The sequence below is a fragment of the Tympanuchus pallidicinctus genome, unplaced genomic scaffold, assembly GCF_026119805.1.
Source record: "Tympanuchus pallidicinctus isolate F22 unplaced genomic scaffold, pur_lepc_1.0 scaffold15, whole genome shotgun sequence".
NCBI classification, from domain to species: Eukaryota; Metazoa; Chordata; class Aves; order Galliformes; family Phasianidae; genus Tympanuchus; species Tympanuchus pallidicinctus.
Genome location: NW_026294669.1, coordinates 24,237,532 through 24,257,485, shown reverse-complemented (window position 1 = coordinate 24,257,485; position 19,954 = coordinate 24,237,532). Strand labels below are relative to the sequence as shown.

General features: G+C 36.5%; 1 protein-coding gene across 6 annotated transcripts in view; it reads right to left on the bottom strand.

Annotated features, from left to right (window-relative positions):
• Positions 1 to 19,954, bottom strand: part of PARD3B (par-3 family cell polarity regulator beta) — a 753,023-nt gene that overhangs the window by 174,842 nt on the left and 558,227 nt on the right. For 5 of the 6 annotated variants that reach the window (XM_052674691.1, XM_052674692.1, XM_052674688.1 and 2 more), the window contains 4 exons: positions 16,691 to 16,861; positions 13,557 to 13,686; positions 7,883 to 7,982; positions 5,698 to 5,813 (listed from right to left, as the gene is read on the bottom strand). In XM_052674691.1, the coding sequence (XP_052530651.1) occupies positions 5,698 to 5,813; positions 7,883 to 7,982; positions 13,557 to 13,686; positions 16,691 to 16,861 (517 nt within the window). The remainder of the gene's footprint in view (positions 1 to 5,697; positions 5,814 to 7,882; positions 7,983 to 13,556; positions 13,687 to 16,690; positions 16,862 to 19,954) is intronic. The other variant, XM_052674689.1, reaches the window with a different exon arrangement.

Here is a 19,954-nt window from a genome sequence, read left to right as displayed (position 1 = left end):
TTCTTAAATACATAAATGAAGTTGGCTGATATCCTCAATAAATACACACCAAGGTCAAATTGTGTTTTAGCAAATCATATTGCCCTCACATTTAAAACCAATTAAAGGATATTTCTACTTCTTCAGGCTTTAGAGCTTCATCTGTTAGAATCTATGGTTTTTTTCTTCATGGGGAAAGGAAGAGAGAATACCTTGGGATAGCAGTCATGGGTCATTATACCAACATCCTTAAATATAAATCTACAAAGCACTTTGCCTGAATTGATACACAACAAAACTGCTCTATACTCATATAGTTCAATTTCATGCTGCTTCAGGTTAAAACAAGCCACACTTCCATGTTTTTGAATACAATTCCCATGGCTACAGTTATATTCCTGCATAACCTAAATCATTCCTGTGCATAAAGATTTATGGAAAATAGAAGTGCTGGAGATAAATAAAATATTCTTGCCTTCCTTTTTCTCTTCTTTTTCGATACAACACAATAAAATCCATATTGCTTTTCTGTCTCCTTTGTAATACAGTTAAAAGAAAAAACACTACTAAAAATGGATTCTGATGAACTGTTACACAGATATTTTCTAGAAACACATGCTAATGTGTGAGAAAAATCTGTGTATAGAAGGAAAGGAAAAATGGCCATTCCGATTACTTGTATAGAAGACATTATTCCTTCATTTTCATCTGCAATTAAAAAAAGTATGACTTACTTTAGAAGTGGGAAGGCACAACACCAAATTTATTTCCAGCATTTCTGAATTTGTTTCACTACTTTTTAACATGGCATCATAAGCACAGGTCCAGACTTGGCAAGCAGACTAAATCTAATCAGTACAAGTAAGCAATCCAAGTCAGACATTGGCTGGTCTGCACAAATTCTTGAAATCATGGTAAAAGGACACTTCTTTTTCCTGCTAATATATTCAAGCACTGTCATCCATAAGAAATCACGCAACCAAGTGGACATTTTTCAAGTGCCATGATTAATAAAAGGAAATGTGTGTTGGTGCTATTTTGTCACCAGTACAAAATAAAAATAGACAAGGCAAAGAAAAAGTATACCATAGGACACAAGATATGAACTCTACCACTAACCCAGAAAGTACTGTCATTATCTTAACACAGCTGCAGGGAAGCACATTAGGACTTGCAGCTGAGATGAAACTAATCTGTATCCTAACATTCCGAATGAAGCAGTAAATTCAAAGCAGCCTTTGACCACCACCTCAAAGATGGATGCTAAAGTGATCAAGATGCATCGATAACATTTCAGCTGCCCTCATTCACCTGGTATAAAGACATCTATACATATTAGGTAGACTTTTCTGCGCATACCTGCAAAACCAAAGAAAATACCACATGATCGCTATAGCTGCTTCATAGTATTATTTTTATTTTTTAAGATATCCTACAACAGTACCTCACACATACTACTGACTTTTTAAGTGTATTCAAGCAAAATCTGACTCATCTACAGTTAAAGAGACCATCAAACACACTACCTCCAGACACTGCCATTTTTCATTCATGCCAGCTCATACACCTCCTCACACACGAGCCCTGCCTGAACAACCAAGTGGCAGTGGTTCATGTCTTATGCTCCTGTCCAGTTGTCCAATCAACAACACAACAACAAGAAATATGCCATCCATCAACAAACCAAATCATTTCTTCCTACTGACAATTAACTTACAGCTCTCACTGTACATGCCACACTCCTTCCATTACAAGATTTGATACGTGGAATGATGATGCTACGTGCTAATAGTACCATGCACTCTTGCATTTCTTCTCTTTATTTCCTGATATCCTTCACTGAGGTTATTAATTTACAATGATTATGATTTTGTAAACAAATGCGACTGGAAAATTGATTAGGGACTCAAAAGTTTCTGGGCTTTAAATATGAAGGACTGCTCCACAAATAATGCCTCCTATTCTATAATGTTGGCCCATAATGTCAGAGGAAATTGATAGTGGCAGGGAAATAGAAATTCAACCTTCCCACCAATATTCCATTACATTTTGTTGCAGACATCAACATGTTGTTTGACAGACATCAGCAGAGGGGCAATCTGACAAAAAGGCATCTGACATGGAAGTACGTACAAAGCAAAGGTGTGACATGGAGTTTCCCCATATGGAAAAAACAAATGGCACCCATTGGCACTCATCAACATTTGCTGATCGTTTCTGGAGATCAAACAGAGGATGTGAGCACAGTGAGGCAGTGGGTGGTGCCTTTCAGCAGTGGTGACAGTGATGCAAAAGACAAGCCGTGTTCCAGACTGCCATACAGATTTTTATAAGCATGACACGTAGGCTCACATTCACTGCTGGCAAAAATGCACAGCTAATGATGATGATTGTTGAAAAATAGCATTTCGTAGCTCAGAGTTTGCTCTGTCAAGTAATGTTATTGTGCTCTTTGAATCTGTTGTAGTTTCCATGGAAATAAATAGGAGGCATTACTTTTGGAGTCACTAATATACATACAACTGAAAAGATGAACATCAATTTTAAATGGGCTTGTATTGTGAATCTGTATAATTATAGACTGGTCTTTACCTAACAAATTTGCCTTTTAAGCTTATGTCAGCCCTCATCAAAATGAGAAGATCCCTACTTTGTAATTTCACTACCTCCCTAATCTGACAAATTTAGTATACTGCCTTAAGGTTTGCAATCTGCAGCAATGCCAGGATTCTCAGCTTCTCATGTTTAAACATGCTACCTGCCTTTCATGATCCTTCTTAAGATGATGCCATCACGTAATCCATACCATTTGCATCTCATAACTATGCAATCCATGCATTATAAGCATATTCCAAAGTAAAGTGCAATGATTTCCAAGTGAATAGTAGTAAAGATTTCACATTTATACTCTAAATTACGTTAATTCTTTTCTAAAGATATTAGATGTTGTTTTTGTCTAAAGATATCCAGGTGATTTCTGAACCTTACACCTTTAAGGACAGGCAGGCATTGTCTTTCCAAATCTGTGGTGACATTCAGCTTAGACGCTACTTGGTTTTAAAGGAAAGAAACTGCATTTAAGTCACATTTTGTGAAGTCTCAAAGCTTTTCTTCTAGAATTTCTGTTATTTTTCTGTTCATCGTATTATTTATTTTGGAAAGGAACAGTAGAACCGTAGAACATGTGATGGCCAGAAAAAGAGGGCCTACAGGTTATATTTTCAGATAGCAAAAACATCCTTTGTTACCAAATCTGCTATAAAGTTTCTCTGTGATACCACCAAGTCATTCACAGAACCCACAACTCTGGGTGGAAAAGATAAAGACAGCAGCACTTCCCACCTTTTCTGTACTGGCAAGTATCACACTGAAATCAATAACGGGTACTCAGCAGGGATGAGAACTTATTATGGGTGACAACTGCAGTTAAATAATACATGTAATATAAAACTACACTAAGAACTTCCTTCTCCAAAAAATACACTTTGGAATGTACATTATATGAATGTTCTCTTTGGAAGCAAAGTTTTAAGTACCAAATTACTGAAATTTTAGTTGCATTAGGAGTGTTTATATTGCAGCTCTTTAACTCAGATTTTCATGTTCCTCTTCCCCTTACCTTTCCAGCCAAAAGCTTCCAATTAAAATCTTTTATAAGTAGAAAACTGAACACAGTGGTTCACCACTTACTAAAGAATGCCTGTAAGAGGTCCTAGCTTCATTTTTCTACGAGATAGAAATTCTCATGTTTCTAGCAACTAGCAGCCTTAACAAAATGATTAAAATCAGGCACAGTTCCTTAATAAAGTAGGAATTTACTTAAAAAAAACCATACAAACAACCTTCCCATGTGCAGCTGCATTATATTTCTTCCTCCAAATAACTGTGAATATACAAGTCTACCACATCACCATGCATGAAGAAGATAAAACATGAGTGTTCCCAACCAGATTGATCGTTATCCCTTTCGGTTTTACTTGCATTTTCAATAACTACCTTCTACAAGTAACAATTATTATTTTTAGACACTAAGGACATCTACACACTCTTTTTTTTTTTTTAAAACCACTACAATTCAGTAAATCAGGTACATTCTCAAAGCATCACGCGTGTGTATCAAAAGCAGACTGTTTACACTGCTTTGAATCTTACAATATAAATGAACACAAGAACTGGAGGAAAAGAAGGGCAAATTACCTGGTAGTTCATAACATGCTCTCAAGCACATTCTCATTGCCTAATATTGTATTGCTGCTTACAAGCACTCTTTCATAATGACTTCTGTGGGAGCTGTAAATGAGCCAAAAAAAGGCTCTGCAAAGTTGAACATGATGGGTTTGTTTTTTTTTTTACCTTCCAGAATCACAGAATTGTAGGGCTGGAAGGAACCTCTGGAGATATCTAGTTCACTGCCCTGCTAAAGCAGGATCCCTATAGTAGGCTGCACAGAAAAGCAACCAGGTGCTGACTACAAGAAGTACATAAAGCTCATTTCTTTCTTCAGTACGTGCAGTAACATTAAACGACAATTAAAAAAGAGAACATGAAAAAGAAATCCATCTAATGCATCCTTTTTTGTCAAAAGGGTGGAATAGAATGCAAAAGTACACATTTCTGGTCAGGTTATGCACTTCAAAATTGAAGTGTTTTTTGTCTAAGAAACCACTCTAAATCATCCTTACCGTGTGTTAGTAACTGTTCCTAGCACTCCATTATAGAAGCACACACATTTAATGGTACATTAAAATAATATTACAGTACTAAGAAATAAGAATCAATGATACAAAAACTAAGACCAAATTTGAACATTTCAAGAAAAAAAAAACACCTATCACAAACAGTTATCTCTATACAACATAAGAATATATTAATTGTCTATGAAAGTCTGATCCAACAAAACACAAATCTATTGTTACACACACCCTAATGATAGCTCCCTGAGTTACTCCCCTCAACACTTTAATCTGAAAAGGGAAGATAAAGGACTAGTGCCACAAAGAACTAGAAGGCAAAAGGCATGCTTATTTGGTTTCTGATTCTTCACGGCTTAAGAACCTTGCAAATTTTTCCTTGAACTATCATCAAAACATGACACAGTTTTCAACTGCAATAACCCCTCAATTTTTCACTCACAAATGCTTTATCAATATTGAAAGAATCATTTACTTTGTTTCACCCAGCCTGCAAGATTTTCTGAGCAGCTTTGATGGGTAGAGAACCATAACCTTACCACTCTTCAAGCATTTATAAAGATTTACTGCAGCGCTTTGATTGCCTGTGTTTGTCAATGTCAATGAAAAACATACAATTTGTTTTAAGAAAGTTAGCCTTTGTCCATAGTAGTTTGGCAATCATTTATATTTCATACGAAAGGAAACTTATATTATTGCTGTTTTTCTATATTTTTAGACACATAAAACTTGTACAGTTATTCTTTCTGCTCATTTTTTTTACAAAAGCTCCCTTTTCCTCTGCTAAGATTTCTATACAGTAGATAGAATGGCCTTTCAAGAAAAGAGAAACACACTTTTCTTCTTGTATCTAAAAAAGGGTATTTGTAATTAAGATGCTGCACGAGACAGAACACAGTCCCCATCACCACAGCTCCTCTGCAGAACTTGCTCCCTGATATTTGTGTTTAAGAAACAAAAGCAAGAAACAGAGATGGTGCAGATGTGCCGAGGCTAAAAAGCTGACCTATGTGTCACCCTTTCTTACCCAGATCCATGCTTTTTGAGGCTTTCAGATTAATTGATTCAGACTGCTTGGCTGCCGTCAAAGATGTGAAGTTGATGTGCTGATCTGCTAAATACACTGCTGAATTTATGGTAGGGCTGCAGAAAAAAAGATGATGTAAAATATTTAGGCACCAGCTCAGAACACAAGTGATCTAATTAAAACATGCACAGTATACATGTGTTTCTTCTTCCCAGTTGCTTGCAGCAATGCATTTTAAAATCAGTTATTGATCCTCAAGGTTTCTTCGTTAGACTTAGCACCTCTACTCACTTGTTTTTCATTGCAAATGCAAATGTTTAGTGATAACTGCTGCTTTTACACAATTCGTATTTTATTAAGCAGAAGAAAGCAGGAACATACAAGTACTTGCTAGAGTGTTTTTTGTGTGTGTGCGTGTTCTGTTAGCTCCAGTTTACCACTGCATTTCCAAATAATATAAAATACAGAAAGCTGGGGAAAATATCACCATTGTACCCCTTCCAATTCTTCACCTGTTGATGTTAAACTGTTCTAAAAGCATACAGCCACCGAATGCTTTGGCAGAGGGTGAAGACTGGTGGTCTTATGTAAGGCGTCATAACTCTCTGGAGAATTTTAAGATAATGTGTAGTGTTTGTTTTTAAATACTTGAATTTGCATCAAGGTAGACAAATACCTGAACATCTCAAAATTCGAAGAGTGAAACTCAAAGTAACTTTCCCCTGTGAGGAGTCAAAGCACTTCACAGAAAGACACCTGAAAAATTCCCCATCTTTTTAAGTAAGATTTTTTCTTTTAGTATATGATCAAAAACTTCCAAAATCAGAAACATTCATTTCTGAACTCTTCAATCAAAACAGTTTAATAGCGTCAAAATTTTTCCTGCATTCTTGTTTTTGTTGTTGGACTTTTGATTTGTTCATTTCACCATAATTCATTTTAAGTGAAATCTGCTTGACTTTCCACAGAAATTCAATTTCAACACAGCTTATGATCCAAGTGGAAAACCAATACAACACTGGGGAAAAAAAGTCAAGGAGGCAGAAAGGGTCTTTAAATACATCATCCTCCTAAAACATCATCATCATTTCAGGGCATGTTTTTGCTCCCAGCTTGTTGAAAAATTAGCAATAGATTCTAGAAAACAAATGCAGCTGGGAATTCAATGGAGGAGAATTCCATTAGTCCAGGTAGAGGTCTTTTGTTGTTGTTGTTTGTTTACTATTACATTCCTACATGCCTATGAGAAGAGAAATTATAAAATCACTATAATGAAATGACTGTTAGGATAAGGAAGAATTTGAGGTAGCCTGATACTACCTGCAACCGGCCATTTAAAGATTGGTTTATAACCACATCAATACACACAAGGACAGAAGTACAGCTAAGGTTTTGTTGAAAGGATGCTCACCACTTTTCATTAAAACAAAATAGTCACATGGCTACCTCAAATGTTTACACAAAATGAGTAAATCGTGTTCAGTGCTCCTGAAAGTACAATAGGCTGAAATATGTGTAACCTGTGCTACCAAGAGAATTCCATGCTCTTAAGTCATGGTGTAAGTCACAGCATGAACCTCATCACTTTTTCTTTCTTTCTGCACTACTTGCAAAGGAAAAGAAAGTCTGCAGCTGACATCAAGCACATCAGCTTCAAAAAAAGACATTCTTAAAATATCTGAATAATTTACCCAACTCATTTCTAGTTGGCAAAATGTTCATTGTTAACATTTTTTTCTATACATTTCAGTGTTCACACTTAGCAAAACAATTTTCTAAGCTTGAAGATTTCTTAGGCTGACACGCTGTGTAAGAAGATTAGTGTTCCTACAAAGTGAATCTGGCTAGGGCTTTTAAAGCTTTAAGTGACTTTAGGCACTGCACCTATGCTTCACTCTTTTTTTTTAAATTGAGTTTATGTTTTAGAGATTCTCTTTGTTTTACTGACCACATGCTCAGTAGGTGACCCACAGATCTTAAAGAGGAGGCACAGAGCAGCTTATGAGGAAAGCACTAAATGCCAGAAAAATGTTAGCAGCTTATACTGAAGGATTGGGTGACTGTAAAAACAATACTACAGATCTTTGCAAAAAAATAAGTAATTTTAAAATTGATTAGAACCACATTATCACAATCATTAATTAGCAACCAGGGCTGTAAATATGAAAAATAGATGAACTCCAACCTATGGTTATGATCCTCATTCAGCAGATCCTCACTAGGGTGTGGTGGCAGAGGTGGAGGAGTTTCATTTTCACAATTGCCACAGTCAGACACTGGCAACTCTGAAATTAAGAAAAAAAGGGGTGTCTGTGTTAAAAAAAAAAAAGCTGCATAAAGAAGTTCATTATACCAGTTCACTGATCAATAACTGGACTGGAAGGCCTTAAGCAATTCTGAAACAACTCACAAATTATTCAAATCCCTAAATCAACTAAACTAGAATTAAAATCATACCAAGCAGAAAATACGCCCCTTGGGAATTCCTGAAGAGCTGATTTTCAGATTTGCATATGCGTAATTAAAGACAAATACAGGGAAACTTTGTGCTTATAGTGAAGTTGAGTGCAAGAAATTTTCACATCTACAGCACAGCTGCATCCTCACTGATTCTAAGTTCATGCTTTAATTTCCTTTGACAGGGAGCATTTACCATCCTTCATGTACAGCAGAGAGCTCTTCTCAACAAAGAATTCAGAAGAAAAAAAATTCTGTTATCCTATGGCAACAAAAGAAAAAGGTCTTTCTGAATTACAATCTTCATTTTCCTGCTATTAAGGCAATTTCTTCTTTACCTCTACAGAAGACATTCTGTTCACACCAGAAAATTACTTCCAACCAAGAAAAACATGTACTCAATTAAACCCTCAGCAGTTTGCTAAGCAACAACACTTACATACATGCAGTATTTAATATGAGTGCTGTGCCTGCTGCAGACCAGTTCATTACTGTCCTGTAAATTCAAGCCTTTCAATATAAAGGTCTGATCTTATAAGAAGTCTCTACATTTTTTAAATGTAGAATACATCTTCAACCCTTTAAAACTTTACCAGAAAGAAGGATATTTAATAATCCTTGGGTTTCAATGGAAGATAATGATTTAACAATTACCTATCACATTTTCATGTGATATTGGATATGTTGGTTCTTGGTACAATCCTGTCTGAAACTACTAGTCTTTGTACTACTTAGTACTTAGTACACAATCTAACTTATGAGAAAAATGCTTCAAACGGAGGTGATTAAGCCAGACTGCAAGAGAAGATATCCATTATATAAGCACACTGAAGTTGGTTTTGCTTAACTTTAGGGAACTACAAACAAAACCAACATAACTGCACTATTAGGTCAAGGATCCTATAAACCATGAGGCTCCTATTGGCTGCCTAGCATGCCAAAGATTAGAAAAAGAAGGAATAGTCCCAGTTCTTTCTCAGAAGTGACATCTTCCTCAGTAAATGCAAGGCGGGTAGATGTGGAGAAAAGTTCCAACGAGGTGTTAAAAAAACAAAACAAAACAAACAACAGTGGATTGTCAGTCTGAAACAGAAATCAGATAAGCTTTCCAACATTCTCGTGCTCTGATTTACTGCATTTAGATCATCCTCTTTCAGGTCTTTAAGGACAGAAAACATCAGGAATATATGGTGAGTTTGAGAATATTTTGGAAAAGAAGGACTTGTACTGTTCAATGTAATTAAATGATCTGAAAGATGAAGGGAATCAGAAGATTTTACTCATGTGAAATTATTCAGAATTGCCAAAAATAAACTGACTATGAAGCTCTGTAGAAAGCAGTGCAGTATAGCAAGTAGGAAATAAAATATAGGTGAAATTGCATGCTTGCGGCTGCAAAGTGATGCACAAAGGATTCAGGGAAGACTCCCGACATGTACACAAAGACTATTTCATCAGCGACTGGCACTCAGGAACAATAACATAGAAGTGGGCTGGATTTTTCTTTGAATATATGCTTACGGAATTCAAAAAGTAAAGAGACATTCAGAGTCTTCAGAAAAGTCCAAACACTCCATCTCAATCTCCAAGGTAATGCTGTGTTTCATTTTTAAATAGCATGTAAGACTTTCATTCTCCCCATTTGAAAGAGGATGTGGTATATGTAATTCGGAAACATACTGAAAAGGTGGTAAGGATAGTTGGATGTTTAGTGGGATTGCTTTATCTAGAATAGCAAGCAATAAAAGGGGAGATAAAAACGAGTCTATGAAATCATAAAAACTCTGCACAAGGTGAAAAGGAAGCCCTCACTGTCACACACACAGTAACAAGGCACTCAGTGTAATTATCAAGTAGCACAACTAGGAAAAACAGAAAACTGCAGCTTTTCCTGTGCAGTAAACTCATGGATCTCATTGTCATGATGATGTTTTGGAAACCAAGTTTAAAAAAAAAAAAAAAAAAAGAGAGAGAGGAAAGGGCGAAGAGAAAGGAGGTATCAAAAGTATGATGGTCCAGACAATCTGATTGAGGAAGTCCCAAATCATAAACTACTCAAAGCAGAAAGCATACAGGTGATGCTGTCCTACCCTACCTACCCCCTTGTTTTACGCTCTTTGTATGAGCAGCCTCCAGTGACTACAGTTGGGGATGGTACCGACTGCATTCTCTTATTAACTTTGATTCACAGAAATTGGTTTGCCACATCACAAATGCTGTTTAAGTGACTGGTTCACTGGCATTTTTCTTGCAGTAAACAAAAAGAAACAGAAAAACAATCAAATTGTTGGAGAATCAGGAATGACCACAGGGAACGCACTAAATTTTCAGATATTAAGCAGTTCAGGAAAGTAAATTCTCAAAAAGTAATAACAGAATATATTTGGCAAAACTACTTCTTAAGAATCAGCTTATGAAAGCTGGAGGCTCAGGATTTATTCAACACAATCAGCTGTGTGTTTTCACCAATGAACAGGAGCCTGCATGCTGTGCTCACAGACATCTGCACCAGAGGAGGTGACGCACTGTTTCGCAGCTCCTATGATGGTATTGCTACTAGCAAAATGCTGCCCACACAGTCCAGCTTTCAGTGTGCTCATATCCTCTGTTTGGCTTCCACAAACGATTAACAAATATTAATGAATGTCAGTGGGTGCCATTCTTTCCACATGGAGGAGTTCAGTGACACACCTTTGCTTCATACACACTTCCATGTCTGACACCATTCTGTCAGACTGTCTGTCTGCTGACAGCTGTCACATGGAAACAATGTGTAATGGGATACTGGTGGGAAGGTTCAGCAGTAGCTACCATATCACCTCTGATGTCATGGGCCAACATAATAACATAGGAAGCAATATTTTCAGAGTATCCCTCAGATTTGAGTTACTTTGTAAGATACACACAATGTTTACGTGCAAAAGCTAAATGCTATTTATAAAACATAACTTCTTGATTTTTCTGTCGTGGCATTATGAAAACACAGATGCTTGTACAAGCTCAGACTCAGCCATCAGTGGCAGCAGAGGTATTTTATGATTATTCTACTACTTACACAGAGAGATGATGGCACTTCCTTATAACCGTGTATAATAAAGAGTGATAAGAAATATGTAAGAATCTCTAATGAAACACATTCCAGTAATCTTTCAGCACCAGAAATGTAAAGCTGCTGGCACTGAAGTATTGTTTCTCAAAGAGGTTTTTCTAAAAAAAGCCACTGAATCTGTGCAACAGCTTGGCAGCAAAAGAAGTGAGGACCTGAAGGCAGCAAGTATTATTCATGCAAAAAAACAGAACAAACACTGGCAATTCAATATCGAATCAGTATTCCCTCCCCCTTTATTTAAATATCCACAGGCAAGAAAAAAATGTAATGTTTTGGCTATAACTACTTTTCCCTAGACACTAGTTTTTCTTGCTCATGTATAATAAAAGGCTTTTAAAACAGACAACAGTATTAGCAAGCCAAGCTTCAGTGTATTTTTGCTGAGCTTTTAGAAGAGTTTTATTGGTAGGAGCAGTGAATGATATTAGAAATAACTTATTGGAAAACATTAATTGAGAAAGTGACATTTTATTAAACCTAATACAGCTCATGCCATTAAATAGTTGCATTAGATCCAGAATGACTTTAAAAATCGCTTCTATCTTTCATTACTATTTGCACGTGATATTGTACCAGCTGGACGTTCACATCCAAGATCTGGATGGCACATCATAACAATGTACAACTGGGAGCTGTTCTTGCCTGTCATAAGAAGCATACCCTGCCTGTGACTCATTCCTTTAACAGACTGCCTAAAGTTCATAACGGAGTTAAATGAGGTTGGGCATATTGGCAGTACTTTGCCTTGACGCTTGTCTTCAGGGACTTATATAGGAAACAATGTATATAACGTTTTCGAACCGGTGACTGGAAACAAGTAACAGGCTGACATGGAAAGCAGAAAGATTAGCTCTCCAGTAATTAATACTATGGTTTCACAGTCAGAAAAATATTTCTACAATACGCAGGATTACTGTAGAACCAAAGTCTCTTTCATCTGAAAAATTTCAGATTAGAATCCTATTTCAGACATGCTTTCAGCTGAACGAGCCTGTGTGGTTCTTCATCAAGACCACATAAAATTTACCCATCGCATGCCAAATCTTTTACAGAAATCTCAATAAAATTATATTTCCAGTAGGTTCCCAGCAGTGCTAGAAGAGCCTTTGTCATTTACTGTCCCTTGAGAAGCCCCAACCATGCTAAGCCTTACCTGATGACAGCCCTCAGCAGCACGGCGGAGCATCCTCTCTAACTAACTCTACAGGACAGGCTAGCTCTAAGGATGACCCTTTTTCTGACTACAGAATCAGTATGAACACCAACAACAGAAACATAACGTAGAGCTAAACCTGAGAGATCTGAGATTTTACAATGCTCGAGTCTAAATCTGCCATCCTTTGCCTGGAGTCACAATTTCAAAACACTGACACAAAATGATTCACCCCTGGATTACCTGGGAATTTCTCATGAGCTGTACAGTTCAGATTAAAAGGTCCCCCCAAGCAGTCATTGTAGTCTTTCTTAGTACTGCAAAAAGATTACTTTTTTGCAGACCACACAGGTTCCACTGTAGTTTACTGAGAAAAATCAAGCATAACTCAACTACAAAGAAATCTATTTTCCCCTATCATAGATTTAACCATGAAGCGTGTGCTTGGTTTGAAGGACAAGAGTATTTTTAAAAGCATCAAGATCACCTCAAATATTTAAATTTTTCACCTATCTAATACCTTGTTGAGTCAGGTACAAATCAGACAGATATACAGAAAGTAATCAGAAATGAAAGATAACAGGAAAAGTATGCAGTCTTCAAAGCTCCTACTGGTACGTTTGCTTATACTCATACATGCATATCTCCTCTGTACATTATTTTAAACAACTTAATTGTAAGTAAGTTGGGGGTTTAAAGGTTCTAACCTTTGAACAATTTTTTCCTTTTAGCTAAAAACAAGCAAGCATAGTTTATGAATATTACACTTCCGTATGAATTCATTTAATTGATAATAACATGGGACGTAAATCTAACCAATAAAAAATCTTTGAACTCATTAAAGTTATATAGAAAATAAACATTTTGACAACATATATTTTGCACTCATCATTTGTTTTTTAACCAACCTTACGTGTTGGGGCAGTGAGCTAGAAACTGTTACTTAAACTGGAAATTGTGCCAGGAATCTAATTCACAACTTCTGAGTCAGCTCTCCCAGCCTCTCTGTATCTTCATGCCTCAAAGTAACATAGTATGCACTTACTCTAATTAAATGCTTTTCTAGTGGCTCTGGATTTCAAGAGAAAGAAAAAAGATAAAAAGCACTTTATTTCAGCACACAGAAAGATATAAGACTACCTTGTATTCTTTCCTGAGGGCCACAGTTTACAAATTGCTGAAGAACAGCACCATTGCGTCGGGAAATAGCTGCAAAGTTATGACTGCCATCACACGCTGATTTCTGACAGACACCCTGGTCCAAGCGATCCTAAGGAAAAAAACAGAACCACACATTGTATAAAAAAATTAAATATTCTGCAGTACAGAAGCCCTGTCATCACTACGGGCAGTGCAGGAACAGCGTAATGTAATGTGCACTGCTCACACTGTAAAAGACATCTTCAAAACGACTGTTGTTGCTGATCATGAAATAAGACAGTATCTCGGCACTAACAATCATTGTGCGATGCACAAAAAATGAGGAGCGTTTTCTTTATGACCCACAACTGGCTTCATTCAAATTCTCCATCTGGGAGGGCAGCTTGTGACATTGTCAACACAAGAACACAGGCAATGCCAATGGTATTTTTCTGCCAGCCAGCTGGTATCCTTCTCTCAGAGACTGAGTACATATGTTCTGATGATCACACACTAGAGCAGTTTTGCAAGTAAGGAGTTACACCAAACTCCCAAGCGCAGGTCTTCTGGCTAGCAGCTAGACAAACTCCTGTCACACCTCTAGTCAGCTTTTCTTTTGCGGCACTCCCCACCCCCATATCGCCTAATTTATTCTCCTGAGCAGTTGTTCAAAAGAAGAAAAAAAAAAATCACAGTTTGTAAAACTGGGACAGATTCAGAAAGACGTTTCTGTACTCGTTATTCAGGGAAAACAGAAAACCCACACAGAAGAATATTATGGATAGTTTTCAGAATGACCTTCATAGTTTTCCCGTACCTGTTGTTTCACCCAATTGGCATCTATTTTTGAACTGCATGTACATTATTCCAGTAAATCTTACACTAAATATATAATTCCTTTAACTACATAGTTGTACCCATAGAAGAAATGCGTGTATCTAACTCCTATCATTTATTGGTACAACTATACAAGATGCCCACTGCATTGGCAAGTGAAAACCAGCAAAGTGCCAAACCTGTGCATGAGAAAGGAGTGTGTGTTAAATCACTTGTAATTTGCCTTTCAAGCTCTTGGATAACTTTTTTTTTTTTTTTTTTTTTTTTAAAGTGGCAAAATATGAACCTCAGCACAGAACACGAACCAACGTAGAGATGGCTTGTGGTGAAAACATGGCTACAAATGTAGTCTCAGTGCAGAGGCAGCACACGCAACATTCTCCCCTCGTCAATGCACGTGAGTCCTTGGAAAAGGTTATTTTGAGCCTTTGTACAGAAGCACAGCCAAACACAGCACACTAACAATTACAGTTCTTTTCCTTACTGGAAATTCTTTATTTTATGTAAGATTCCTCATTTAGCAAAGCCCACAGTTACTACTTTCTCATGAGTACTACTAGCTAAACTAAGCCTTGCATCAGTCAAGAGTGTACCCAGTAGGATAAGGATAAATTAACAACAACAAATCTGCTTTTCTAGCTCTTTGATAAACGACACAATCAATATCCCCACAACTGATCAGCAGCCAGCCTAGTTAGAGTATTCAGCTTATAAAACATAGCTGTCATGGAAGACCTCCATTAGTGTCCTGACCAATAAAAACAGTAATGCATTTCTAAATGTATCCTGCTTCTACCAAGCTGAGATGCACTACTTTGGGAGCTGTTTTGGTGAAAGAAAAGAAAAAAAAAAAAAAAAATGGGCAACAACCAATTTCTGCTATGGTCTCCAGACTCAAATGGAATTACAATTGAACCTAAAGACTAACCCATAAAAATTAATTTCTGTCTAAAATGAATTTGATTCAATCAAGACCTCATCACGCATCCTTCAAAGGGCACAAGTCAGGATGATTTACTTTTTTCATACATCTGGATAATATACAGAACTATACACTTATCTATAAAAAGCAGCCTCATTTTTATTAGGTCAATATGATGTTTGTTTGGAGAGCATTACAGTTTTTGAGCTTGTTTGATTTTTTTTTTTCCCCAAAAAATTTGACTATTGCTAAAAAAAAACTTGCAAGATTGTGCTGTATTAGAAGATGAGCTATCTTATGTTACAGAAATGCACAATAAATAAAACAAGCATTTGTACATGCAGCTATATACAAAACACTGGAAAGTAAAAATGTGCTTTCCTGTAAAATATATCAGCATTACAGATGAATGTTTTTCATATTTTCCTAACAAGACTGACAGACTCCTATGCAAAGTATTCTCCCAACAAAGAGCATGACGTTCAGCAAGTAATATTCTTCTAAACAGAATTCTTAATCAATGATGGTAGTAAATCAAATACATCTCCTACAAGGAAAGCTTTATGAGTTATACGTGGCTACAAGTCTCTGGGCCTTCCCCTATTACATTCTATGCAAATACACTTAAAAATGGGATTGTTCTCAATATATAAAAATGTTTCAGATATATTTATCTAATAAACAATTTAAAATCATCTCTTGGAATTCGGTAGTGGAATTTTCACACTTTTTATCACAATTCAATTAGTATATACTTCTATTTTAAGGAACAGATGTCAAAACTCTTAAAATGTTTATTCAAGGGTTAGAACTATAACTAGGATGAGCAGTTAGGGCAGACATTATGCACATCTATTCATGTATAAAAAAGATGGAGAAAGAGCACGTTTATGTGCACACACGTGAGAAAGAAAAAGTGCAATTAAAAACACAAGAATATGGAGTGAATCAAAGTAACAAAAACAAAAAAGCAAGAGTGAAGTAAAATTCAAGTCACATTAAGGACATTGATTGTGATAACAAAAACAGAAGAATTCAAACTATCCTAACTGTTGCCTCTGAGGAAGTAACAGTCGAAACTACATCAGCACATTAATTCCCACTCATCTGTCCTAGGAGGACATTTACTTCTGTTTTAAAACTTATCAGAACAGCAAACTGTTCTGTTCAAACTAAAAGGAAACTTTAGCATAGCCTCAAAAGGAAGAGCAAGCTCAGGAGATGTCAACCAGAAACAATGCATGTTTCTAGGAAGTCAGGAATTCAGTCTGCCAGGATAAGCTCTCAGCAGTCATGAGTCTGGCTATCATCTCCTCTACACAAAAACACTAAAACTAGAAGGCCATTCTTCTAATAAATACATTTATCTCTTTACCTCTGTTTGTGCCTCCAGCCTCCGTAGAATTACCAGCTGGATCCTGCCACGAATGTTCCCCTCCATGGACATGGAACGCCTCAGTGTCTCCATAGCCTCATGATTTGATTTGCCCAGAAGCGACTCCCCGTTTACTGCAACAAGTTGATCATTTACTCGCAAACGGCCATCCTGCAATAAACAAACAAATAACAAGTATTAGGCTGTCATGGTTCTATGTTGTTGACATAGGCAGAGGTGTTACCGTAAGAAACAAGAGATTGCACAGTATCTCATCTTTAAAAAGAAAAATCTTCATGTTCACTAACTGACCAATTTCTCATTCCCCTTACTACATTTTGAGAGTAGTTCATAAGGTGCACGTAATTCTGTGTTAATTACATGTTGCTGCTTTTCTTGCATATGCAAATTATTTTGAAACAGCCTCTCAACACCCACAAAAAGGAAAACAAGAAAAGGAGTTCTTGGTTAATTAAAAGCATCCATATTATGGCTGTTAGTATCTGCAGCACAATTGTGAAGCAGTACTGCAATGTATTTTACATGCATTGTTATCCATTACTAGGGCATAGTAAGAAAAAGATACTTCCAAAACTTTGTCTTACAGTCCCACTAGTCACAATTACCACATCGCCATATGGCGTAGTGTTGCCAGTTCAGAACGGTCATTAAGAATTAAGCAACCATATTTTAATTAGCACTGTTCATGTATTTAACATCCAAACCTGCTGTCAATGACAAAATTGCAGTTGAGACATAACCAAGTAGCCTATGCTTTGAAGAAAGTTACTCTATTTCATTGCCAAGGTTAACTGACAGTTCTGGGCGTAATAAAATTGTGGACACTGCTATTCTGTGATTCAGGAGTCCTATTGGTATTGTTGGCATAGTCTGAGATTTGTTTCTTTTCATAAAAGCATGTGCTGTGACTTTTCTCTTTAACAAGAAAACAAGGAATGTTACAGGAGTTTCTTTAAAAGCTTGTGAACTTCACAATTATGAGGTTGGCATCAGACCTCAAAGGGAATGGAAAGACTAAAGAGATCCACAATAGAAGGGCAGTGAAGAAAGCTTAGGAGAACTTTCATAGAAAAACATTATATTGGTTAAAATGAATCTGATTCAATCACAGACATTATATACTCTGCATAAGGCACTCATCTGAACTGTTTACATATTTCATGCGTTTGAGTAATCCAAAATATATATACTTTTCAATTTTTATTTTTTCTACCACTAAGATGTTCAATTAACTATTATGCTATTGCTGCCAAGGCTCAGGCATTTGTGCTGAAGTGACTTACAATACTTGTGAAAAAAACTAGCTTGCTTATGTGATTTTTTTTTTTTTTAAATTTTTATTTTTAACTTGGCACCATTAACATTACCACAGCAGAGCATGAATAGAAAGAGGTGTCACAGAATTGAAGAACAGCACAAATCAGCATCAAAAAAAGATGGAAATAGAACTAAAAGATGAGATGACAGAGGATAAAAAGATTTTCCGGGAAGAGTGGAGGAATGAAGAATAGGAAGAATAGGAAACAGCAATACCATTTGGAAAGGATACAGAAAACTCTCCCACCTCTCTTGAATGTTTCATGCCAATATAAAATCACATATACCCAGAGTCAGTAGGTTAACCCCACCTTTTCTCTACATTCAAAATGATGCCATCACATACGGTAATGCTTAGGGAGAGAAGAGTTAACATTATTGAACAGGAAGTTTTATTACTTGCACATGTTGCAATTCCTTTGTGTTCTATCAAAATTTGCTGAAATGAATGGAGTCATTCATGGCAACAGGGGTTAGAAGAAAGGAGATTTTAGTTTTTGTGAGTTGCTTTAAGACTGTAAACTTCACAGGTCCTAATGTCCTCCTGCTAAGGTCCCATGGGCTCCTGGATCACTTTTTTTTCTTTTCTGTGGATAATCACCCACATATAAATATATGTTAAAGCTTCTTAATAAACTGAATACAAATGCATGTCACAGATACATTTCCTGACTATGCAACTTTACAGAACACAATGCGTATTTTTAAATGAACCATGGTTGCCTCAGAAACCTCTGAAATAGCCTGCTGGTTTTTTTTAATATCTTACGTCATATTTATTTCTTTACATTTAAATCACGTCAGTTTTTAAATAACTTTTGATGCATCTTGCTTCTTCCCATTCTGTAATATGCTCCATTCAATGCAAAATTCAACTTTTATGATCACAAAAAAGAACTGTACAAGGCAAGACTGAAAGTCAGTTGAACAATGTTTTCACATATGCTCAGGTAGAAGGTGCTTCATAGAGAAACTTTCTTGCCGTGTAAAGACTAAAAATCTCAGTGTTTAAGCAGGTTTTCAAACAGGTTTTCACATCACTGGTGTAATGATCTGGTTTAAAAGACTGAACCACAAGACAATCTGTTTGGCTCAAAACAAACTAGATGTTGTTTTAACACATTTTTTTCTTTCATCTCTGAAAGGTAGGCTTCTTTGCAGCTTCTGAGTAGAAAAATATTTGGCATTTCAGCAAAACAGCTTTCAAATACCATCTCCAAAACTGCAATTGAACTACCCTAATAAAGGGTGAAGGTACTGTTCCCTAGTTTATTCAGTACGTGGGGTTTGTGTAGAGAGTTGCAGTGAGTAAAACCTAGTATGACTACCTCATTCAGAGACAAGACTTTTTGTTTTTACAGTACAGCTAAGAGACAAAGCCAGATTCCTTGTAGAGTTACGTATTTAATCAAAGCTCACCTAGTTATTTCCCTTAGTACATCAGTGCCACTTATCTCAGAAGGAATTCCTTGGTAGCCTTCAATGGAATAATCCAATTCACCATCCACTGCACACAACAAGCAACATTTACTGCAGTAGCACTCAGAAGCCCCTAGAAAGTTCAAGCTATACCATGTTTGATTTGAACGAACAGGCATATGGAAAGTATTCCATCATTTCTAATAATGGTTCTGCTGCATTACAGCTGCAGCAGACAGCAAATACCTGATAATCACAAGTTCACCTCAAGGGAAAAGCCAAGGGGTCTCAAGATGAACAAGGCTGAAATTCCCAGAAGTTGTGGGGAAAGATGATGTATTCAAACTCAGTCAAATATTTCCTCGCATAACAGATTCTGCATACTTACAAACACCAAGTAGCCTTTTTCTTAGAGTGGAAGTAAAACAGACACTTTAAAAGTTACAAGAGGAGCTTAAAAAGGGACCCAACAAATCAATCAGCAAAAGTGAAGTTTTAATCCTGCAG